Source organism: Pangasianodon hypophthalmus, chromosome 14, assembly GCF_027358585.1.
Source record: "Pangasianodon hypophthalmus isolate fPanHyp1 chromosome 14, fPanHyp1.pri, whole genome shotgun sequence".
Lineage (NCBI taxonomy): Eukaryota > Metazoa > Chordata > Actinopteri > Siluriformes > Pangasiidae > Pangasianodon > Pangasianodon hypophthalmus.
In genome coordinates this window covers 21,030,546-21,057,318 of record NC_069723.1, presented here as the reverse complement: position 1 = coordinate 21,057,318, position 26,773 = coordinate 21,030,546, and the positions used below count along the sequence as shown (strand labels likewise).

The 26,773-nt window shown below is 37.6% G+C and overlaps 1 protein-coding gene across 5 annotated transcripts in view; it reads left to right on the top strand.

The window, feature by feature from the left end:
• nbeab (neurobeachin b) overlaps positions 1 to 26,773 on the top strand; it is a 344,194-nt gene that overhangs the window by 153,673 nt on the left and 163,748 nt on the right. For 4 of the 5 annotated variants that reach the window (XM_026934784.3, XM_034310661.2, XM_053239985.1 and 1 more), the window contains exons 30-34: positions 4,120 to 4,271; positions 7,318 to 7,444; positions 12,106 to 12,233; positions 19,863 to 19,924; positions 26,248 to 26,312. In XM_026934784.3, the coding sequence (XP_026790585.2) occupies positions 4,120 to 4,271; positions 7,318 to 7,444; positions 12,106 to 12,233; positions 19,863 to 19,924; positions 26,248 to 26,312 (534 nt within the window). Of the gene's footprint in view, positions 1 to 4,119; positions 4,272 to 7,317; positions 7,445 to 12,105; positions 12,234 to 19,862; positions 19,925 to 21,554; positions 23,161 to 26,247; positions 26,313 to 26,773 lie in introns of those variants that run through there. The other variant, XM_053239986.1, reaches the window with a different exon arrangement.

Sequence of the window (26,773 nt, the reverse complement as noted above, 5' to 3'; positions counted from 1 at the left end):
TCTTAATTTCCAGTTTGTTTCCCTGAAGCAGGCAGTACCATAATGTTCGTCTGATTTATTTATATAATTTGAATTATTTAGAGCGATACTTAAATAACAATGTACATAGCATGCAGTATTTAAAACAAGACACATGAGGATGTATAATGGAAAAAACAGTTCAAATGTCATTTGTGTGTGTGTGTGTATGTGTGTGTCTGCTCTCTGTACACTGTCTGTTCTGTTAACCAACACAATCCAAGGTTTTTGACTTGTACACACACACAGGCTTAGAGGGTGACAGTTCGGTCAGACCTGTGCTGCATCACACAGACACACAAATGAGCAAACACACACAACACACACCTCATACTTACCTGTGTAAACAACAAGCTGAACCTAATCCTGTCATGGGTCATATCTGGGTCAAGAGTTGAGCTCTAACTCATGACCGTCTCCTGTCTGGCACTCGTGAGAGCCATGTGAGCTCCTTTTAAACATGAGTAGAATTGAAGAGGGGGGAATTATGGACACATTTTTGTGTCTTTTAAGCAAATTAAAAGTAGTTTAATTTTAGATTGCTTTAATAGGTTAAGCTGTTTACAGTCTATATTTAGAGACAGTCAATTTAATGTGATTTGCTCAAGCAAAAATAGCTGTTTTGTACTTTGAACATCAGCGCAACATGATGGTACGGTTTAGCCCTTCCTGGTTTCTGAGCACTTGCTATGCTGCACATTACAACTTCGCTTTTCTGCTTTCTCAGCTAATGCAGCAATCAGACCAAATGCAAACAAAACATGCCCGGTGTAAAAACTAATCCACAGTGTGTGGGACTTGTAAGAGGCATTGCGTACTTTTTTCTGATTTTGCTTTTCTATGTCAATTAACATTTTCTTCAATAGTTAAAGCACAGGATATATTTTGCCCTGGGTCAACATTTAATAGTTTCTTTCAGTATTATTGTTTATTTAGGTAGAAGTATGCATACTTATTATATTGTATACCGTATTATTATGTGCACCACCTGATGGGACATGCAATTATATAACAACTGTACAAAATATACGTATACACACACGATTGCTGAAAATTATTTTAGATTAATTAGCATTTCAGGCACTCAATAATCAGTTAATTACAGTATAAGTCTATAATTATGTACCTAAAATGAATTTAAAAGATGTATTACATCCCAATACATACAACTCCAATAACTGAAGTTATAAAGTATGCATACTTGCATGAAAAAAAAAAAAAACCTGAAATATTAACTGAGTTTAATATGTTTTATATGGGATTTCCAGGACAGTTTTGCATATGGTTGCATAATGACCACTTACGTACCTAAGATTCATTCATTTTTTTTTTTTATTCACTGACTAAAAGTATAAACGACAGAACATTAAAGAAATTGCCCTAGCAACGAGCATTTGTAGCTAAAATACACAGCCTTGTATCTTTTGTGTCACATTTACAGGTACATTTTTGCTCTCCAAGGTTTAATGTAAATGTACCATGGAATACCTCGTACCTCAGTAAGGATTATACGGTCCAATTGATGTACTTTTAAGTGTATTACACCCTCAACATTATCTAAATAATTATATAAAAGTCAGACCTTTTAAGATACCACCTTTACTCATCAATACACATTTTACTCATTTTTGTGTGGAATTTACAGAAACAGTACCAGTTTTATTCCCCAAAGTACAACCTCTGTAGAATACCTTTACTTAGATGCAAAATTAACTAAAATTAATTTTAAACCTACCTTACATGCTAAATATTCACTGTGCAAAAGTATAAAAGATGTACCAGTAAAGAAATTGTCTAGTGATAAGCATTTGTAGCTGAAATACACAATATTGTATCGTGTGTGTACCATTTACAGGTTTATTTTTGTTCTCCAGGGTTTAATCTAAATGTACCTTGAAATACCTCATACCTCAATAATGTCCATAAGGCCTAATTAATGTATTTAAAGAAATTTTAAAGGTGTGTCACACCTTCAGCATCCACTAATTATTGAAATAAAATACATATTTTTAAATATGCAAGTGTTTATGCAAGCGTTTATCTTTCTGTACTAAGGTATAAATTTCTGTACTAAGGTGCATAAGGCAGAGTTATGTATCTAAAATTACTTTTAAACATATATTACATATGTAACATCCACTAACTAAGAGTATAAAATAAGTTAAAAATACCGTTACAGAAACCAACCTAGGGACAAGCATTTACAGTGTATTTTAGTTTTGTATATTTGGTGTAGGATTTACAGGTATATTTTTGTTTCCTTGGAATATTTTATACCTCAGTAAGGTCCGTAAGGCCCTAATGAAGTACAGTATGTGAAATGAATTTTAAAGGTGTATTACAACCAAACTAACAACTAGCTAATTATATAATAGACATACATTTAAAGAGACTACTGTACTGGCACCCAGTTTTTAAATGAAATAAACGTGTTTGTGTGTTTTAGTCAGTGCCAAAAGATTTGCCATGTATATATATTTTTTTTAATTCCTAAATACACACATGCATGACTGCGCCAGGGAACCAGTGCCCTGGATATACCAGGCGTTACAGTCTGGGTTTCCCGTTTTGACATTTTGTTTGGTGTAATGTGGTTCGCTGAGGTTTAAAGGGGAAGCAGTTCAGCATTTACACACATACACACACTGATACACACATATACACACTCTATCTCTCTCACACGCACATGCGTGCATGAGGCCAGGATGTTTACTCTTCTTCCACGTCTGCTCCTGATCCTCTGGGTCTGGGCACCATCATGTGAACATCACCTGACATCTCTATTAGCGCGCTCAGCCTGCAAACATATAAACTTCATACAAACATCTGTGACATTTCCATCACGCTCAAGCGAGGAGACGAAAAGAAAAACTCATAAACCAGAAACGGAACTGATAAATTGACTTCGGCCTGCAAGAATGGCTGAAATTATTATTATTATTATTATTATTATTATTATTATTATTATTATTATTATTTACATTGTATATAATGTTTATAATGAAAAACATACAGTTTTTTGGTTCATATTTAGGAAGCCCTGCATATTGACAGCAAAACGTTGGTAATCAGTAAGATTAAATGATAAAAGAAAAGAATGAAAACCGTATGATGCAACCTAACCTAAAAGTTCTGGCACCTCTCAGATGTAATTTTGGAGCAGTTCTATCACCTTGAGATTTATATAAGGAGCATATATTTTCAACAACAAATTATTATTATTATTATTATTATTATTATTATTTAGATTTTGCAAATAATATTACATTTTGCTAAAAAGTGTTAATTTCCCCTTTGAATGGATACTTTTGGGACACCATGTAGATGTTTGAGTCTGAAAAAGAAAAAAAAAGGTACTGGAGTGATGGCTATGTGCATCATAAGTATTTCATGCTACTTTGCTTTAGGCTACGTAGCATGAAATACTTATGATGCACATAGCCATCACTCCAGTACCTACACTCTAATATGGAGTAGAATATTTAAAGGAATATTATACACACAATACTGTGATTGCAGATCTAATCCTGTTTCTCTCTCTCTCTCTCTCTGTCTCTTTTTGTCTCTCTCTCTGTCTCTCTCTCTCTCTGTTTGTCTGTCTCTCTCTCTGTCTCTCTCTGTTTCTCTCTGCTGTTTGTCTGTCTCTCTCTGTCTTTCTCTCTCTGTCTCTCTCTCTCTCTCTCTCTCTGTTTGTCTGTCTCTCTCTCTGTCTCTCTCTGTCTGTTTGTCTGTCTCTCTCTGTCTTTCTCTCTCTGTCTCTCTCTCTCTCTGTTTGTCTGTCTCTCTCTGTCTCTCTCTCTGTCTCTCTCTGTCTGTTTGTCTGTCTCTCTCTGTCTTTCTCTCTCTCTGTCTGTCTGTCTCATAATTTGATTTGATGCTATAGCTCAGTATGAAGCTAGTAAGACATAGAGTGCGTATCTTTAAGATGATGTATACATGCACACACTTGTTTTACCTGTTTTTTTATGTGTTGAATGAATTTGTTTGTTAATAGGAGAATGTTTAAGTAATTGTAATAAAGGTCTTTTGAAAATTCAATTCTCTCTCTCTCTCTCTCTGTCTCCCTCCTTCTCTCTCTCTCTCTTTCTCTCTCTGTGTCAGGAGTGTGGTAGTCCCAGCTAAGAAGCCTCCAGCAGGCAGCATGGCAGTTAACACTGTGGTCACTTCCGGTTCGTCCATGGCGAGCTCGGGAAGCACTCCCAACATCTTCACTGCGGCTTCTGCGACACCTAAAAGCATGATCAACACCACAGGTAATCACATGGTTTCACATCATTTCCTCACCTCATAGTGAAGTGTCATTTTATCGGTTTACTTTATTCTGTTCATCAGCAGAATTCTTAGAGTGGAGTAATTAAATCCGGTTTGATCTCAGGAAATGAGATTCAGTCTCTGTCCACTAGAGGTCTCTGTTCACTGCCATAGTGAACCATCTAAAGCATCAGTTCCAGAGGAGAGGAGCTAGAGTCCTCATTTACACTATGACTGTACATTACTTTACATCAACAGTGTAGACATGAGTCATTAAAGTGGATATATTTTAATTCCCAAAAGAACAAAACGGCGTTCCATGAATTAGATTTGTAATATCAATATACTGAAGAAGAGACAAACATGACCCAGGCCCGCCTTATTTTCACACCTAATACAGTCACTAAATATTGTATGTATGGGTTTTATTATGATGCCACACAGCACTGGCTTTAGCCAAAATAAATTGACTTCAGCCTGCAAAAATTGTTAATAATAATAATAATAATAATAATAATAATAATAATGTATACATATTCATAGTGGTAACAAAATATATGACTATCTATATGCATAAAAGCAATATTATTATTATTATTATTATTATTATTATACCCAAAATAGCAAAACGACTTTTCATAAATTAGATTTGTAATATCAACATACTGAATAAGACAGAAACATGACCCAGACCCACCTTATTTCACACCTAATATATTTCCAATGACTATGCTATACTATACTATATTAATAACCTGCAAGTACTATTAACAAAGTAATAAAGTAAGTTAACATATGCATGGATGCATGGATATCTTTTTTTTTTCCCACAAAGTATGAGTACAAGTATGTTTTTTTTTTTTTTTTTTTTGTTACTTGATGCTACTGATCCAGAAACGAGTAACCTACATAGTGTTAATCTGCCAGGGGTGTCATGAAACATTTTATTTAGCTCTGTTTATGATTTCCTGGTTTAAATGCAGTTAGGCTGCTAGGCTCGTTCTTTATAATGTAAGCTAGTTGATTTTAAATAAAGTTCTTTAGCTAGCTACATCAGTAGGGTTGTAATGGAGAAGAGTGGATTTTATTTCATTTTGGGTTTTGTTTGGCTTCACTTACAGCTATGTTTTATTGTTTTGTTATTTTAAGTGACCTAGGCATGTCTGTAGATATTTTTTTTTCTCTTGCCTAGCCGGGTTTAGCTGCAGTGTTGGTTACACAGTTTGCGTCTACTTTGCTTTGATTAATTGCGCCACTATGTAGGCTGTTCATTAGGGCAACAACGTACACCAGGCTTATGTCACATCATGTGCCATAGGAACTTTTTTTTTGAGAATGAGTAAATGAGCATGGTGTCACACTGAGTCTTGATATCAGTATTACTACATAGTCCATTCCTTAGTCTGTGTATGAAGGAAAGGTAATGCAGTTTGGTTTATAACTCCTTTAACACCAAGTGTCTTTCTGGAAAGATTAGCTTTCCATATTGCAATGCTAAGGAGATCATCAGAGGAACTTTGCATTCATCTGGTGTCATTTCTAAATGTCTAACTGCATAACAGAAAAGCACAGCCAACCTTAGGACCTATTACTGACACCCAGCTAAACCCCTCACCTCAGCCAGAAAGGCACAAGGGAAAGTGCATGGAATCGATTTCGGATTTGACCAAAGTCTGCTCCAGGATGGATCCATGAGACGTTATGTCTCCTAACGTCAACGAGGGATGCCTGTCTCTGCCAAGCCGAGTGACGGCTGCGTAATAGAGTTCCCGTCCTCGGCTGTCTCGAGACGGCTCACGCTTTCAGTCGGTGACAGTCCGTCCCTGTGATGTATCTATCACATGTTGGGGGCCAGAGGAGCTGCGGCGCAGATGAGGCTTTGACAGGAACAGAAATGAGAAGAATGTAGACAGTGATCAGAGCTCTCATGGGGAGGAGGTTGTGAGCTGCTGTTGATGTAGTTATGCTGCTTCCTGACCAAAAATATATTGTAATATGTTGCAAAGGGCAACATTATGGGTTTGGTGGCAGCATGAAGACGCTTTTGAAAGATAATTTAGTTGTCAGTGTTTTTTTGTTCCCAAGTGAATATGGCATTGCATATTATGAGGTGTTATATCACTGTTTTTTTTACCTTATATTTACATTTATTCATTTGGCAGACACTTTTATTCAGAGAAACTTACAAGTGAGGAATAACACAATCTAAGAGAAGCTAGCCATTATAGGAAATGACAGCAATACAAGTGTTAAGTCCTTATAAGTAAAGAATAAAACACTTATAAATAATCAACAACGGAATGGTGTGATGTGCCCTGAATGAAAGTGTGTTTACTCTTACTATGATAACGTCACATGCCGAAGTGTTTTATTACTCATAATGCAGTAACTTGCAAACAATTATCATTTTTATTGATTAAATAATGGTGTCATACTTTTTAATCCATTTATAGTTACATCAGATATCCACAAAACAAATTAGTACTTGTTATCAATTACATTACAGCAGCTATAAACATCCATTCCCTCATCAGCCTCTATTTTAAGACTTTATTAAAAAAAAAAAGTTGGAAAACTTAAAGTTACAAAGCGCTGACACTGGAGACTCCTTGCAAAATTGTTATATATACATCACCTCACAGAAACTTCACCATATCTACTATTCTTGTTAAATATCAACACATTTTAAATCTGTTTTTTAATATTAGGCTTAGATTATGTACTGCGTCCACCATCCAAGTCCCTGTGTAAGCTGTTACTATAGAAACAGTAACGTATTTGAACAAGTGCATTAATATAAACCTGTGATTTACCTTACAGCTGCACTGCTATCAGAGCTGCCGTTATAGAAAATTAATCAACACCTTCTGACCAATCACATGAGACTTTAACATTATTGTGGTATAAAAGTGGAATAATCAGTATCGATGCATATTTATGTACATACATACAGTATTGGAGTAGACTCTGAAAGTGATATTTGCACGCCATGAGTGTATAGAGACCATTTAAAGTGTGTGTTTATCTGCTTTGTCTCATGTCTGCTAGGAGCTACAGACCCTGCCACTTCCTCCTGCTCGTCTTCGTCCAGCTTTGTGAACGGAGCCACTAGTAAGAACCTGCCTGCAGTGCAGACGGTCGGGCCCATGCCCGAGGACACCATGGAGAACATGAGGTAAGACAGTGCACGCTGTATGGACAATTTCTGGACCAGATATGCATACAGCATGCAAAAACACGATTTAATACTGTCCTGGAATGTGCTTTAGTGCATCTGTAATGGACTACAAACACTTCTGCATTATATTTACCATGCATTTCCAGTTCACTCCCTACAGACGTATTTATTTACCATGGAAACCTATAAGATATAATATTAACAATGTTAGTCATGTTAATAATAATCCTGAGCCATGGTGTTTGAGTACTGTAGCCGTTCAATTCAAGAAGCAATGGCACTACACTTCTTTGGTGTAAAGTGCCTGCTACAGACCTGCGTATGAGTGGAAATGGTGAATGGGTCATAGTGTAGGTTTGCTAACCGTCATTTCTTAAGCTCACTCTGAACAGGGAAACTGTGGAAGCTTAAAGCTGTTAAATTTCATAGATGCTGCGAAGAGAGGAACACAGAAGCCCTCATGCTTTTGTCTTTGAAAAAATTTGGACTTAAAGACATTACAGTGGACACGAAGGATAAGCAGTACTCCCGAAAGTAAACAATGCTACTGGAAACCTGAGAACCACACAGTTTTAAATAACAGAAATGTGTCATTTTCAACCTCTGTATAAAGTGGGAAAAACATGGATGCCTCATGTTTGTTAGCAAAAATCTAGCTAACTGTGATGAGTGATGTATATTTACCTTCTCAGACATTCACATATAACAGTGTTATAGATTTATCAAGAGAATATGTATACAGTATAACTCATTTTCACATAGGTAGTGCTACTTTGTTTATTGTTAAGGATGTGAGCAGCCATGATGATGGCTGTTGATGTCACTTGCTGAACTCGGGGTTGAGGAGACTGTCCCGTCTTTCAGAGTAGGAATTCTGAGTGGAGGGGGCGTTTTCTCTGGGTTTTTCTAGTCAAAGTTTTAGTCGAATGTAGCATTAACTTAGGTTACTAACTCCGTAGCTAACTACATGCACTCTGTGTGAGGAGTAGATGGCAACACCTTCAAGTGGCTTTACTCTACACAAGCCTTACACTGTAAATAAAAATTTGGGCTTATTGATTTCATTTGGTTGAATTAAGGCTTAAAAATATAATCAAATAAATGAACAGTGTAATTAAAGTAAATTAAAAAAAGAACAAAGAGACAAAAAGAACTGGCAGTAAAGCTCTAATTTACAGCCTTTTTTTTATGAAGTGGAGAAAATTGTGAAACTGGTCACCACAAATTGTCCACTGTTAAAGTCAACACAATGTGTAATCAGCCACAATTCCAATATCTCCAGCCTTCTGTGGTACCGAGTTACCACTTTTCTGCGTTTGCATGTTGCCGTGTATTTTATTCTATTTTACTTTATTATTATTATTATTATTATTATTATTATATTATATTCTAAAAACCTTACACATCTGACCATCAGTGTTTGTTTGTTTGTTTATTTATTTATGTATGTATGTATGTATTAATTACTTAATGACAAATTATGTTGATGTGTTAATTGTGTGTGTGTGTGTGTGTGTGTGTGTGTATGTGTATGTGTTCAGCCTTGCAATTGAAAAAAGAACAGTGCAGCAGCAGATCATTGCCACCAGAGGGGGACTGTGGCCAGTGCCTGAGTGTGTGTGTGTGTGTGTGTGTGTGTGTATGTGTGTGTGTGTGTCATTATCCGCTTTCAGATGCTGGAGCTTTTTCTTTTGTTTCCAGCTCAGGTGAAAGATCACACGGCTTGCTTTTGTCATTGCTGCCGAGGTTGCGACAAACAAGACATCCTACACCTTACACATCACCTCAGGTGGCGTGTGTGTGTGTGTGTGTGTGTGTGTGTGAACTGTCAAGCAGGGCTTACTAAGTGATAATATAAAATAACTGAAATATGTAAGTTTTGTGTGTGTGTGTGTGTGTGTGTGTGTGTGGAGACTATTCTGACCTTGAGTCCATTCATTCACATGACAGACATCACATAGCCTAGCTACTGCCTGCATGCCAAAAAGGTTGTGTGTGTGTGTGTGTGTGTGTGTGTTTGTGTGTGTGTGTGTATCTATGCGTGGGTATATATGTGAGATTCTCTCTGGGGGTCTTTCCATTTTACAAACACACACACAAACACACACACACACACACACACACCTCAGCTCTTCTCCTGCACTAGGAATGGCAGATCAGTTGCCATGGCAGCAGTAACCGGCAGCACTCAGAGAGAGTGTGAAGTCAATGATGAAGGTGTCTGGCTGCAGAGGCTCTGATGTCTAACCTGTGTTCGACTGAGAGACACTCACTCTCAAGCGCCTCACGTTAACTAATCTAAGCTAACTAATTCACAAATGTATCACACAGATACGCGCATGTTGCTCTGATATTCCATTTTATAGCACAGTGTGGCTGAATTCTCTATTCTGATTGGTCAGAGGGTGTTGAGTAATTTTCTATAACTGCAGCTCTGACAGTAGTGCAGCTGCAAATCACAGGCTTATAGTAATGCCTTATCGTTGCTATAGTAACAGGTCATTCGCAGGAGCTCGTATGGCGGACACTTCACATTATTACAAAATATTATTAATAAACAGATATCAAAAATATGTTATTGAAAAAAGAAGAAAGTCTTTTCTGTAAGATGCTTCTTTAACACATTTGGAAGGAGTCTCCAGTGTTAGTGCTTTTTTTTGTTTCGCAGTAACACACTGCATTATTTTTGTTTGCTTACAGCTGCTATAATGTAAGTGATAATAGAAACATTTCACAACTAAAAGTAGAAAGTCATTCATTTATAAATTAAGTTAAAAATTTGTCATTGGCGGCAAATTGCTGTGGTGTAAGAGGAATAAAACACTTCAGGATGTGTTGATATTAGAAAATAATCAGCATCAGGGTGGAAACAGCACACACCCCCTGTCGGAGAGACGACTGCAGGTGCAGGTTGAAGTGCTTTATTTTTTAAAACTGGCAGATGAATTTAAAACGTAACGCAAAGTCTTAAACATTGTAACAGGTAAGGTTCAAATAGACGATGGCAGACGAGGACTAAAATCAGGAACCTGGAAACGAGACAAAGATCAAAACCAGAAAAGCAATAGACAATAATAACCAGGCTCGGTACGGCAGGAGGACAAGCTACACTGAGCGATACTTCACATCGAGTGAGTGTTTACACTCTATATATACACTATAGTGTGTGTGTGTGTGATTGAGTATAGGTGTGTGTGTGATTAGTAATCAGCGGAACTTGAGCGTGATAACGAGAGCGTGAGTTGGGAGCTGTAGTCCGTGGAGGACATTTCTGTAGGCTGCAAAGCAGTGTGGGAACTGTGGTTCTTGGCGGCCATGTTTGTAGGCATGATGACTCTTGGGAGTTATAATGTGACGCCGATTCTGACGTTGGCGTGACACCCACAAGTACTTCATTGCCTCTTGTATTACAGCATTTTTGTAACGATTGCAATTTCTTTTTACTAATTAATGAACATGCTTTTTATCCATTTATAGTTACATTTAATGTTGAGGAACATCAGCGAAAAACTTTAGTTCCTGTTCTCACTTACGTTCTCTCATTTTTTTCTCTCTTAAAGTCAATATGACAAAAATACACCTTGTTGTGTTATCTCAAAGCCTTTCTTTCTTTCTTTGGATTTTTTTCTTTCATTTTTGTTCTTTATTTCTGATCTTTCTTTTTAGTTAACTAATTTTTCGTTTCATTGTTTTTTTCTTTCATTCACCCTATCTTTCTTTTTTGTTAGTTTATTTGTCTGTTAGTTGTTAGTTCATTTCTTTCTTTCTTTCTTTCTTTCTTTCTTTTGGATTTCTTTCTTTTATTTTTGTTTTTTTATCTCTGATCTTTCTTTTTAATTAACTAGTTTTCTTTGTTTCATTTTTTTCTTTCATCCAAACTATCTTTCTTTCTGATTTTTCTTTCTTTCTTTTCTATTTTCTTTCATTTAGTCTTTTTGGTTTGTTTCATTTTTTAACCAACTTATCTTTTTTTCTGTTTGTTTTTGTTCTTTCTTTCTTTCTTTCTTTCTTTTGTTTTTCTTTGTCTTATTTGTTTGTTTTGTTTCATTTTTCTTTCATCCTATCTATCTATCTATCTATCTATCTTATCTATCTTTCTTGATGGTAGAAAATCACTAAGATTTGAGAAGTCAAAAGTGAACCGCCTTTCCAGTTTTCTCTTTAGTTTAGTCTTGGATAATTCCCACCCTCCAGCCAGCTCTCCTCGCTTAAACGACAGCTACCAGGCTGGGAGGGGGAAGTCTATCAGATGCTTCCTCTGAGACTTGTGAAACCAACCAACCACATCTTTTCAAACTGCTGCTCATGCAGCGTCATGGGGTGGCGTAGTGCACTCGGAGAAAAAGTGCAGTCTGCCCTCTTCCTCATACATCACAGACACCCATGATTGGCTAGTGTTGCTGTGATTGACAGGTGAGAGAGAGAGAAAGAGAGAGAGAGAGAGAGTGAGTATACTGTCCCTCCCACCCAGTTTTGGTCTGTTAGACTCCTGGCCACAGATGGCTGTTGCATCGTCGGGATTCGAGCTTGCGATCTCTGAACGCTTTTCTGTTACACCACTCTGGAACCCGAAGTGCTGCGGTTTAGTATTTTATAACTCACTCTCTCTCTCCTTCTCTCTCTCTCCTTCTCTCTCTCTCCTTCTCTCTCTCTCTCAGCATCACTGCTAAGTTGGAGCGAGCCCTGGAGAAGGTCGCCCCCTTGCTGAGGGAGATCTTCGTGGACTTTGCACCCTTCCTCAGCCGCACTCTTCTGGGCAGCCATGGCCAAGAGCTTCTTATAGAAGGTACAGGATCATTTTTATAAATAAATAATATTAAAAGCAATTTTTGCTCTTCCTGTGTTTATTAATTTATTTAATTATAATAAGGAAATCAACTGAAATTCTGACAGTGTCAGAGCTCTCATTATCATAACTGCTGGTTTAGAGCTACATTCCTAAAAAAACCCCGAATTATTATTATGTAGCAGGAAGGTGAAAGATTCTGCTCGTTTTTGCTGAACGTGGCGGCTGACCTCGCTGGAACACCCTCACCGTTACTTTCGGACAGCAGTACCCCGGTGTAGTGGTGGGGAATGAAAAGATACACGTTCACACCCAGACATCATCTTCTCAGACACAAACACACACTCACACTCACACTCATTCGCCACGCTGTGTTCAGTGCCTCTACCAGCTTAGTGTAGCGTAGCCTCCATCCAGCGCTCCTCAATAGCAGTTTGTTCAGTTTAATGTATTCCTGCAGGTTCAAACCTCGAGACACGTGATTACAGTGCAGAGAAAATATGTGTTCCTGTGAGAGGAACACCCTGGTAATGACAGAAATGCACACACACACACACACACTCTGAAACTTTTCACACATTGAAGGCCAAACTCCTGTCAATCCAGCACTTACTCAGATGAAATAGTTTCACACAGTGGATACAGGGTGAAGGGTTGAAGTGTCGCGCTCACACTCACACACTCTTACACACACACACACTCTCACACTCACACATTCTCATATGCTCATACTCACATTCTCACACTCTCTCACACACACTCTCTCACACACACTCTCAGACTCTCATACTCACATACTCTCACACTCTCCTACACACACTCTCACACTCACACACTCTCACACTCTCACACTTTTATACTCACATACTCACATACTCTCGCACTCTCACACACACACTCTCACACTCTCATACTCATACTCAGAGATTTAATCCTGACATCATAATAAAGTTTTATATCACATAAAACATGTCACATACCTCTATGTGTATTTGTTAGTTTGTTTGATTGTTTGTTTGTCCCGCTTTCTTTCTTTCTTTCTTTTCTATTATTTTTCTGTTTGTCTTTTTTGTTTGTTCCATTGTTTTTTTAAACCAACTTATCCTTTTTTCTATTTCTTTCTTTCCTTCTTTCTTTGCAGTTTTTATTATTTTTTCTTTCTTTTTTGTTTGTTTGTTCCATTGTTTTCTTTCTTTCACCCACTCTGACTTTCTTATTGGTTTGTTTGTTTGTTTGTTTGTTTGTTATTTGCTAAAACTCTATAATGTAGATAAGAAGAAACAGAGAGGAAACATAATGAAGGACAGTTTTACAGAAACATATCTAACTACAGAGCAGAAGTAAGAAGGAGAGTAGATGGAAATGTGTGTGTGTAGAGAGAGAGAGCGAGAGTGAGAGATAGTGTGTGTGTGTGTGTGTGTGTGTGTGTATGGACTCCTCTCACTAATTTACACAGACATCACACAGTGAGTGCCTGAGCTGACAGATACAGTCAGGTTAAAGTGAAGAGGAAGGAACGGAGTGTGTTGCTGTGACGAGTGTGAATAAGTGTGAACACAGGCCTGATCTCACGCTGCCAAGAGTCTAAATAAACATCTACCTTAGATACACACAGAGCTCTGCGCTCAATCACACCAACTGGTGGAGAAAAGCCATCGTCAGCATCCGAGCGCTCATTCCTTCACTTCAGACTGCATTTCTTCAAGCGGTGACAAAACAGCGTGATTCCCGATGGCTTTAGTTTAAGTAGACGTCTCTCTCACGCTTATTGAAACTGCTTCTCAATAGCAGACAGTAAAGGCCAAGCATCTGAGTGTGCTCTCACCATTCGCTTTTATTTCATCACGAACTTTTACTCAGCTGATGCTTATTTAAGCAGTCATTATTTCCAGATAGTGTTTAAAAAAGAAAGAAAGAAAAATGTTTTCTTTTGGACTACCACTTCTGAAATGATGTGTGATATTTCTTTTCTTTTTTTCCCTCTAAGACATGCATTTTAACCCAGAGACAACTCTGGTAAAATAACAGTCAGTACATTTTGCTTAAATGGCTTGATATTTCATTGTCACAATACAATGTGCCACAACTGTTAGCAGTGTAGCAATAATAATAATAATAATAATAATAATAATAATAATAATAATAACTTGCAATTCCACTACTGACCAGGAGGTTATTGGAATTAAAAAGGATTGGTATAATAGCCATGCAAAAAAAAAAAAAAAAAAAAAAAAACACCTTGGAAACTGTAGGCATTGTGTTTTTTAAAGAACACATTAATTAATTAATTAATTCATTCATTCTATTATTATTATCATTATTATTATTATTTATTGCAAAATTATTCAAATAAACAAAAATTTTGAAATTGTAGCTTTTTATTTTTATAGGTTTATTTTTTTATTATTATTATTATTTTTTATTATTATTATTATTATTATTATTATTATTATTATTATTTGTTTTTTGTTGTTGTTTGTTGTCGTTTGTGCTTATTGTTATTGTTTTTACTACATTTTAATTTCTATTTATTTATTTATTTATTATTAATTTAATTTATTTCTTTATCTCCTAGTGAAAAGTGATGTAAACCCGTTTAGGAAATTCAACTGACTTTTTAAAAAATGAAACAGTCCCTATTTCAAAGAAACAAAGTCAGTAGTGAAGTCCTACTTTTGTTCCAGACTCTACATATGTTTATTATCATGACAAATTGTAGAGCTCCATTCTACAAAGCAAAACTGCATGACGATCATCTCTTCCATTCAAAATATTTCTGACCACAGTCGTGTGTTACTATGCCATCCCTTCCCAAACAAAGCTGAGCATACTCCCAGACACATAATCACCAATTTCCAGTGGATGACTCATCCCTTTTGCTCTACCATCCCTCCACAGCATTGGCACCATTCCTCCATCCGTCCATCCTGCAGCCTAGAAGAAGAGATGCCTGTTTTCTTCTCCACCTTCCTCACTTCCTCTCTCTCACAGCTGAAATACTGTTCGCCGGTGCAAAGGCGCCGTATTTACCCGTAATTACCCACCATCCATCACCCGACACGGCATCAGGGGTCAAGCCCCTGCCCGTCCCCCCTTCAGACCCGCGGTCACAGGGGGCAATTATGTCCTGGCCGGCCCCCTGAACCGCTCTCGTGCACTTGGAGTTGAGATCGAGGCCCCATGGTGGAACAGTGCGCTTGTTGTGAATGCTCAACAGCCTGACGTGGAGCTGCCACAGCCGTCTGACAATGACACATTCAGGCACAGTGCCATTAACTGGAAAAGCTTGGCATGGCTCTGTTTAAATAGAATGCATTTAGTTTGTCCAGCAGCGTGAGCCTGGGGTCAAGCAGCCACCTGACTTATGGGAGGATGGAGTGAGAGTAGGAGGTCACGCCACTCGTTTAGAGGTTACACCATGTACGCCTTGCTGGAAAATAACCTCAGCCTCGTAAATGTGAAAGAGGGATTGTAAGGACGGGGCCAAGGATACTTGGCCTCTGAATTATTACAGTTGTAGCTTCCGCGGTTTGAATAGCGTGGAAGTGATCATTCAGATATAAGAGGACGTTTCAATGACATGGTGGCAGATTTGGGGCAGTTAAGATGGCTGACCTCTCCATCAGCATGCTGGGGAATTAACAGTTATATGTGATAACAGATGTGTGTACATGTTGATATTTATTTCTGCTTATTAGCTTGATAGATTGTAATAAAGATATCAAATATTCACAACTGCATTCATTTATAAAATGATAAAATTTACCTGGAGAAAAAAATATTTTAAATAAATTCATTTTTTCTTCATTTTTTTCAAGCATGATGTGCTCTACTCATAGACATGGAACAAACCAAAAGCAACACCACTTGAATGTTGAAAATTTCACATCCTGTCTTTAAGTGTCTCTGTATGGGAACTATGGATGTAACCGACTAAAAACATTATTCTGAATGAACAGATGTGTTTCTAAACATATACAAATACAGATTTGTGTGTGTGTGTGTGTGTTAGGCCTGGAATTCTCTAGGATGCAACAAAAACTTTTTACTTTCATCTGTAAAATATGAAGCTCATAGGACAAACAAAGAGCACATTCATTAACGTGACCATACGGTGCTGCGTGATGCATTTAAATTAATGATGCATTACCAGTTTGTTTATATTTTGGGAAATAAAACTAACTGCATATCATGGACAGGTACAAACAAAAATCATACTGCAAGCAGGAAGAATAGTCCTGCACAAACGTCTGGCTAAAAATAATTATGAACTTGAGTGATGTAGCTGAGGTTGAGGAACTGTCAGAGCCAGCATTCACCCACCATGCCGACACTGCTGGAATTTCTACATCTGCTTTTCCCCCAGTGTTTCCGGTGTTTCTAGGAGAAGAAAAAACCCTTCCAATTTTGGCCACGCCCACTTCTGGTTTGAATTTGAATACAGATACGGATATTTTGAGCATGATGTAGACCTAGATAGTGGCATTGTATTACAAGATGCTAATAGGAACACACTGAAGGTCTCTATTTCAGGCATCCAGAGCTCTAGCTGTCTGCTTGCGTTACCCTTTTTTGTGTGCTTCCTTTTCCAGTAGTGGTTTGGACCCTTTTCAGTGACCCGAATTTCTTTTAGTTGAAGGATGAGAGATTCCTAATTCATGTCATAGATTATAACAACCATAGGGGATTTTACAAGCTGGGCTTCTGGCTTTGAGAAAATATTTTGCCATCCAAAGTCAAATCCTTCAGCATCTACAATGGATATAAACACACTCCTGTTAAAAAAAACAAAAAGCAACAAGATAAATCATGTCAGAACGTTTTCCATCCTCAATGTGAAATTACAACGTATAAACATTAAGTGAAAAACAATCAGAAACATTATAGGGAAAATATGAAAAATAAAAAAGTACAATAACTTGGTTGCATAAGTGTGCACACCCCTAAACTAATACTTTGTTGAAGCACCGTTTGATTTTATTACACCACTCAGTCTTTTTGAGTAAGGGTCTAAAGCGTGGCACATCTTGACTTGGCAATATTTCCTCACTCTTTCTTCCAAAAACATTCTAGATCCATCAAATTGTAAGGACATCTCCTGTACACAGCCTGCTTCAGGTCACCTCACAGAGTTTTAGTTGGATTCAGGTCCGGGCTCTGGCTAGGCCATTCAAAAACAATGATCTTCTTTTGGTTAAGCCACTCCTTTATAGAATTTGGATGTGTGCTTTGAGTCATGGTCGTGTTGAAAGGTGAAATTCCTTTTCATCTTCAGCTTACTAGCAGACATCTGAAGGTTTTGCACTAAAATTGGCACTAAAATTGGATTCCCACCACCTTGATAAAAGCCCCAGTTCTGCCTGAAGAAAAGCAGCTTTAAAGCATGATGCTGCCACCACCATGCTTCACCGTGGCTATGGTGTTCTTTTGTTGTGTGCTTTTTTTTTGCACCAAACATACTTTTTGGAATTATGGAATTATTATACCTTTTGCAATTGGTCTCATCAGACCAAAACACATTTTGTGACGTGGTTTGAGGTGATTTAGTTGGGCTTGAATTTTTTTGTGAGAAAGGGCTTCCATGTAGTCACCCTACCCCATAGCTCAGACTTGTGAAGAATACAAGAGATTGCTCCTCTCTTGGCAGCCTACGTGGTAAGTTTTTGTCTCGTCCTTTTGTCAATTTTGGAGGAACTTCCTGTTCTTGATAATGTCACTGTGGTGCTCCATTTTCTCCACTTGTTGATGATGGCCTTCACGGTGTTCCATGGTATATCTAATGTTTTGGAAATTCTTTTATACTCCTCTCCTGATTAGTATCTTTCAACAAGTGAGATACCATGCATGCTTTATCAGCTCTTTGCAGACCATGGCTTCAGCAGTCAGATGAAACCAAGAAGATGTCAAGAAAATCCTACAGAAACAGCTGATCTTTATTTGGGGTTAACTTAGAATAATTTCATTGGTGACAGCTGTATGATAATTACTTTTGAACACGAGATTGAATGTGATTGGTTCGTTCTGAACACAGCCACATCCCAATTATAAAAGGGTGTGCACACTTATACAACCAGATTATTGTAACTTTTTTTTATTTTTCCTATTTTTCCCTAAAATGTTTTATATTTCACACTGAGGGTGGAAAAAGTTCTGACATGATTTATCTTGGTTTTATTTTTTTACATCACAAAAACATGCCATTTCAACAGGGGTGTGTAGACTTTTTATATCCATTGTATACGCAACTCATAGATATTAATATAGACAACAGTTGTGCACTAGAGGATTCATATCACTTATATGTAGTATTTTTTTTACCACAGCGAGGTTGAGTTCTCGATTCTGATTGGAAAATGCCCATGTGCTGGGTGCCGTAATTAAAGAAACACTTTAACTCAAACACTAATGTTAACAATTCCCAGAAAGAAAGAAAGGACGCCTTCTTCAAAAATGCTAGGGTTAATAAAACAATTTTTGAAATGAAACTCTTACTACAGACACAGTGCTCTCTCAAAACTATATCACTCCATGTCTGTCGCTCTGCCTCATGCATTTCTCTTGGGAAAATAAATACGTTTAGTCATGTGTTGTTGTCTGTGTGAGAGGATTTTGATGACCTTATTATGTTTATTCGAATTTTCCTCAACAAGAATGTGCTATTGCTCTTGGCTGCTATTGCTCTTGGCGCCATCGGGGCAGTCCAAGGATTTAGAAAAGATACACCACAATTTATGTTCCTTAAAGTAATCTCAGACTGACATGCAGAAGATGACCTCTAACCACTCCAGAGACATTATCTTGCGCTCAGAGAACTGTTAGCCGTCTGAAAGACTGGCTGTTGACATGACAGCGGCTTTATCATACAGCTCTACGTGCATCCACACTTAAACAGGCTTATTTACACAAACGTGGCAAAATTGCAGATATAATACTCATTGTTGTCACACAGTGATGCGGAATTCTTGATTCTGATTGGTCAGAAGGTGTTGCAGTTCTGACAGTAGTTTCGGTTTCAATGCAAATCACAGGTTTATATTAAGGCGTATGTTCTATTATGTTATCGTTTCTATAGTAACAGTTAATTCACTAGGACTTGTATGGCAGATGCTCCATATAATATAAACCTTTGTAACAGTTAAAGGTAAAGTTGTAGTCAGAGGTAAGGTTTTCTGCCATGGGAAAGTCTTCAGGACAGAAGATTTTTAGGATTTCAGAATTTTATGGTTTCTGGGTCACATGAGAAGCTACAATTATTTGTCTTATTAACTGCAAGAGACTGGAAAAAGCTGTTCTAACATAATTGATAACGGGAACTAACTTGTTTTTTTGGACTTTCTACAGCATTAATTTTTTATGTATTTAATTTCCACAAATTGTTTTGGTGTAAGAGGAATAAATAAATTTTGGACATGCTTTTATTGATAAATAAAAAAAATCTTTGGAGTGAACCCAGTAACTTGGTTTCATGCCTTACTCAATATAGTCGTTAAGAATATTAATACCAGAAGGGTTTATCATGACAATACATTTGGCAAAGATTTTTCCTTACGTAGCAAATTTACATTGATATTAGTGAACACGAGTGTGGAATAGGATGCCTAATGTCTTCTTCTCTGTGTTCTCTATCAGGTCTGGTGTGCATGAAGTCGAGTACCTCAGTGGTGGAGCTGGTCATGCTGCTTTGCTCTCAGGTGAATCTGTTTTTCACACTCTGCATTCTCTTACTTTCTAATCTCTTACTTTCTAATGAGCAAATTTTGGTGCAAACATGAAGCTGCATGCTTTGAGCATGTGAGCTGAATTGTAAAATTGTCATCTTAAGAACTTGCAAGAGCGATCTCTTTCTAAATGGTTCGTTTTTGTCTAGCGCATTAAAAGATGCCCCCGACAAGCCCTATGTACACTCGGCATACGGTCCTACAGGAGCTTCCCAGCAGTCCTTTAACTCCCAGTGACATATTACAGCTCACTGATCTCCCTGGTCTCTTGTTAAGCCTTCCCTTTCAAAAGGGTCAGGCTCCCAGTGTTGCCGTCAGAGGAGGAGATATTTAACATACCTTCTGTCAGCCCATCAGTCTTGCCCAGCGAGCCCATAAGGAAACCATTACCTCAGCGTCTCTCTTGGAGGATCCCGCTGCTTGTAGAGCTCCATGGGGCTTTTTGGAAGCCAGTGGCACCTCGGTGCTGTCCATATCTCTGAACACGCCACTCAGGAGGAGATTTAGTTAATGCTCATGCAGTTATGCACATCCATAGCAGGCCTTGATAAAGGTTCCTGCCTCCAGACTGAGTGGCGCTTAGCGCAAGTCCTGCTGCTCTGCTCCTGTCCTTTTGAAGTTTCCTTTTTTTTGCCATTTCTTTAGTTTTTATGGCTGATGAGTGAGCCTGGGTGCTCTGTGTATGTTGGAGTTATTACTGGGAAATGCGTCAGGATCTTTCGGCTCTTCCCTTCCTCTTCCCTCCCTCCCTCGATGCAGAGATAGCATTACGCTGGCTCCAGGACTTCCTGCCATTAGAAGCTCCCAGGGTAAAAGCTAGGCCTGATCTATCGATCAGGACCAGGAGGGGTGAAACCGGAGATCAGGCCCAATGTCCTTTTGGAGGCATCAGGGCATGTTTGGAGCCAGCACTCCACAGGCCATGATTTATACACGCTCTCTCAAGGCAGAGCTGAAATGGTAGCCCGAAAATGAAAGGATTGATTTTAAGAAAAGCCAAGGTAGAGGTTTATTGCAGTAATGTAATAGTTTGGGCTTTTTGAGTCCTTTATGCTTGGTTTATGTACATTGAGACTTATTATAAGGTTCTGTTTGACAAGGTATTGAGCTATGAGCTTTTGATTTTCAATGTATTGGAAGCAGTTATGACTTATTTTTTGATATGTTTAGGTCACGTTGGCACCTATTAGTCTATTTGTCACGGCTGAATTAGAGAGAAAACTTTGGTTGAAGAGCGTGTATGGCTGGAAATGTATTCGTAAAACTTTGATTGAGGAGCATGTATGGCTGGAAATGTATTTGTAAACCTCTTTTATTCATTGCTCAGTAATATTGAGATGGAAAAAGTTAAAGAAGCTGTTGCCAAGTGTGCATAGAAATCACCTGAATATGGAGAATCATTACTATCTGTTTCAAAATGTGTGGCATCAAGCGTTTATTTTCTCTTTTTTTCTTTGGTTCAAATATCCAGAAAGCTATGTGTAAAACGTCTCACATTGATTCAGTGTCATGCAAATAACATATTTATAACTTTAACTCATTTTTGCTTATAAGATGCTATTATTAACCATTAAGTACAACTGATATTATCACAATTTCTAATACAAACATCATTCAATTTGTTGTACTTTAACATTGTAACACTGTAACATAGCATATATCACAGTGGTTTTCATATCGCAGTTTATTTCCACTCAGACGGCACACAGTAGGGAGAGACGTTGCCTCAAAACCAACAACCTCACACTTAAACTCTGCCTCACTTGTCTCAGCTCTAATCCTCCCAGACAGCAGGGGTTTTGCCGCGCCAACCTTTCGCCCTGTTCTGCTTTGCAAACTGTCACTTTTATGAATAAATTAGTGATAATCATCTCACAGCTTTTTGTGTTATTTATGCTCTCTAATCACGCTGATTCATCTGAGGCTGCAGACAGCCGGTTACTCCGTCCTGCAGAATGGCAGAAATTGTGCCAGAGGTCACGAGGGTCGATTCCATGTAGCAGCTTAAATGTGCTTAAAGGATGGACCACGGAGACAAGGAGATTTACTGCTGGAGGACCTCCAGATGTTGGCAATGGTAAAGGGCAGATAAAAGAAAAGCGCCTGTTCTTGCTCTTGACAGGTCAGATTGAGACACCGCAAATTTGTGAGCATGCATTAAGGTTGAGCTCCAGACTGGAAGAGGGGTAGGACTGCTCAGCCAGTCAACACACAGGAGGAAAAAAATACTATTGTTTTTAGATTTTGGCCTTAAAAAGTTTGTTGAAGTTAGTCAGTTTTTTGTAAAATGGTTGTTGCTGGTTCAGAGATTTCTAGAACTTTGAAAGGAAGTTTGGGATGAATACTGAAAGAATTTCACTTTTTTTTTAGGATTATAATACAAATGGCTATGGCAGATAATATCCTTGGCATGTTTATGACCATTGATGCAGGGAGTAATCTGGTGAAGAGCAGAATTCTTATAAATATGGGGTAGAATAAGTACATAGCACTAATATCATTTTCTCTTATTCTATTTTAAAAAAAAGGGCACACTGGCAGCTCAGTGCTGAAACCAGCTGACTGAAATAATTTACAAAAAAATGTAGTTTGTGTTCTTTTGTACACCAGCAGTGTCCCTGTCCTACAGAACACAAGCGTTATTCCAGTCTTCCAAAACACCAGCGTTATTTCAGTCTTCCAAATCTCGAGTCCAAAACATTACTGTTATTCCTGTCTTCTAAGTCATGAGCATTATTCCTGTCCTCTAAATCATCAGCTTCATTCTCATCCTCTAGAGCACCAGCATTATTCCTGTCCCTCAGTGTTTAATGCTTGCTGAGTCTGAATTCCTCTCCCATCCTCTGATTTCTCTCAGATGTACCCTCACTAGGCTTTGGCAAGCCACTTTTGCCTGTGATCACATTCTCTATTTACATGACGGATCATATTACCACATTCTGGAGGTGCACATGCGTGTTAATTCGCTTCACAATCCCATTCGGCTCCCCACAGGGAGCGTTGTTTCACAGCCTGATGCGAAGAGAGATGGCATGAAAGACGAGCTTTACAGCGCCGTCTCTGAAAGCAGAGCAGATTGGATTTTGGGTCAGCTTTCCAGTATCAGTCTGATGTCATTTTTCCTGTGTTTGTTTTTGTCACGTGAGCGCTTTTTGATCTGGGGTTCTGAAGCAAGGGTTCGTCAGGGTCCAAATGAACACACGGGCACGGTGAGGACAGCAACACAAGGAAACAGAAGACGAGGGAGGTACAGGGGGTCACTCAGAACATTTGGGAACCAGATGCGTTCTGCTATTGTCTCATGCTAAGCGAGGATTAAGAATTCAAGTTTAGATTTGTTTCTTAGGACCAACATGGTCACAGACTTTCACATTTGAAACACTTTACTTGACTCAGTTTACAAAGTATATGGTTGGCGTTAGGACTGGGGTTAGCTCTCACAGCATTACTTAAATCTCAAATCACCCTCACTTGTTCATATTTATACCTACTATTCTTTAGATCAGAGTCCTGATCTTAATATATCTCTTAACAAATTCATGGAAAGATGTACACCAGACCATTCAAGATGATCTAAGTGAGGATTTCAAACACTCAAGCGGTTATCGTCATTGACAAAATTACAGTCCTGCTCTAAACAGTGCCACTTTAACACACACACACACACACATATATATATATATATATATATATATATATATATATATATATATATATATATATATGTACACATCTGAGAGGTCTGAAATAATTTCATACCCCAATGTTGATTGTCAATGGCAGATATATTTAGATTTAAATGAGATATCAAATCATAATGCTGGTTCACAATTTACTTTCGGTTTGTTATTTTGTTTCCAAATTAATAAACTTGTGCCTATACTGTATTTTATTAATGTGTGATGTTGTCTAAAGAAAATACACAATTTATGAAAAAACATATGAAATGTATATACACTATAGGGTCTTTTTATAACAATTGCATGCTGATGGCATTGCAATATGTCTGAATACATATCCATGACATCTCTGTAACATCTCCATTTCCATGCCGAAGTACACTTTATTATCAAATCTGTAGAGAAGATTTATGATCTCTACCTAATTAACTAAGCTGCACTTGCTTACTTTATTCATTAAATTATGCGAACTCTGCTGGACTGGAGTCTGATATTTAATGATTAGTATGTAATTATACACTCTTGTACGACAACACTGTTGAATGATGTTCAATTCTGGTTCAGAAGGTGTTAATTAATGTTCTATTACAGGTTTATATCAATGCACTCATTCTAATGCATTATCTTTTCTATAGCAGGCACTCACACAGACACTCCACAGAAACAGACTGAAAAGATGTGTGGAAATATAGATATGGTGATGTTTATGTAACATTTTTCGAAGGAGTCTTAAGTGTCAGGGCTTTGAAACGGTCAGAGGTAAAGCTGTAACTTTAAGCTTTCAGACACAGGGAAAGTCTTCAGGACAGAGGTCTTTGTACTTATGCTTTCCTGGTTACATGACAAACTGTGTATTTTGTCTTATTAACTTCAAAAGAGATAAAAATGAGCGTCTGGTGAGGGAACGACAGTTTATAGCTGCTGTAACAGAAGTGATAACAGGAACTGACTTGATTTGCAGACATTCCACAACATTAAATGTAAATACAAAATAATAAAAAGTTGACATCGTTCTTTAATTAATACAAAATTGTAATCATTGGCAAATTGCTGGTGTAAGAGGAATAAAACACTTCGGCTCAAGCTGCCGATGGAATATAGTAACTCTTCTTTGGACCACATCCAGCTGTGGATTATTTTCTTATAACAGAACACCATTACATGTTTTTATACCCTGCATATAAAGGGTTCCTTTGAAAATTAAGGATTTTGAGGTTCCTAAAAGGGAAACTCTTTATTGTATGGTTTTACATAGAACTATTAAGGTTCTCTCATAATCCTTAACTCTTCCATGCACAGTGTCCATACTTTTTTCTATTATAATTTAATTTAGCTCCAAAATCTTATTATGCAATAGTATTATGCAATAGTCCTTAATCCTGTACATATTTTGTATTTTGTACATGTCAAGGATATTAGCATATTTTATTGAAAATTATATTTTCTGTAATTGTGGTCGTCAACATTAAATACTTATTTCAGTTATTTACCTGAGTGTTAATAATTTTTGTTTATAAACACATTTGTATAAGATTATTAGATAAGATTTTTTTTTCAGTTAGAATGTTTTATCACATTTTTAACACATGATATTCCTATATATATGTTTATGTGTATATATATATGTTTTTAAATAATGCATGAAAGGGTTAAGGTTGGCAGTTGAAACCACTTTTCTATATCTCCACTATATCTCGAGAGAATAGTAAACTGTATCCGTAAAGTAGTAGAGAACACAATTTCTAATAAACACACTGTTACACACACACACACACACACACACACAGGCGGCTGCGTCTGTCACTCTTTCAGTCCAGAGAGAACTGTTGACCTGTCCTAACCTCCCGGATACGAGGAAGTCTTTGAGTGGTGTACTGTGTGAGCATGATTTTTTTACTGCATCACTCATATTTCTGCTCTGGGCATCTCAGCACGTCTGTCTCAGCCCTCTCTTCTCCTCACCCCAGGACCTGGGAACATTTTTCAGCTTCTCTTTTTCCTTTCTCCCCCCCCCCTCATTTTTTCAACTCCAAACCAACACTCATACCTTTGTGAGCAAACAGGAGAACGGCAGAGTTTTCCCAGAGTGAGCTCCCAAATGGCCTCTTAATCAGCTCCAGACCCATGTTCTGTGTCTTTGTGTGTTTGTGTGTGAGAGACAGAGTGAATAAAACTTGCCACAGGTCCCAGCAGCGCTCCGGGCGAGTGGAGCCAGAAGGGCCTCTGGATAGAAGTCTTCAGTGGTCTGTCACTTGGTGCTCAGAGAGAGGAAATGGCTGTATTTAAGGGGCGAGGGGATACGGTTTCACTCCACAATTATGTCTCTCTTGTGTTTACGGATCTGTTCTCACAGGACGAAAAGATGCCTGCTCTCACAGGAACTCTGTTTCAGCTTTATGTAGTGTTAGCTTTCGCTCGCGGATGTGCAACCTTTCCTTTTGTCAAAATTAGAACCATCAAGGTGTTGGTGACGTGTTGTTAGGGTACTGGCTGGAAAGTAATGGTTTTCTGTATCGAATCATGTTTTTAAAATACAAGGACAGCTCTTAAGCCAGTCTAGAATATTAGATGCAGATAAAAGTCACAACTGATAACCACATTCCTCTTGTTTTCTAGGAATGGCAGAACTCCATACAGAAGAATGCTGGCTTGGCTTTTATTGAGCTAATCAACGAAGGAAGGTATCGCTCCTAAAAATCAACACTCACCAAATGTACAGGGTAGACATGAATTTAATTTGGAAACTCAGAGCAAAAATGTACAAAATAGGTGCAACCACACATAGAATTCAACAATTATATATATATATATATATATATATATATATATTATATAATTATATATATATATATATATATATATATAAGTCATTTTTTCTATTCATCCCATCCATATACAGATAACCTACTAAATAAGCTACACTGGTAAAATATACGTTTACAATAAATACATATATAAGTAACTAAATCAATAAGTCAGTCAGTAAGTATGTAAACAGGTAAATAAATAAATGTCACTTTCTGACTAGTACTATATAAACTGTGGAAACTGTTACAAATTTATACACTCATGTTACAAGGTGTGTGACCATGTTTGTAAAATCCTAATATGTAATAAGTTAATGACATACTGCACATTATGC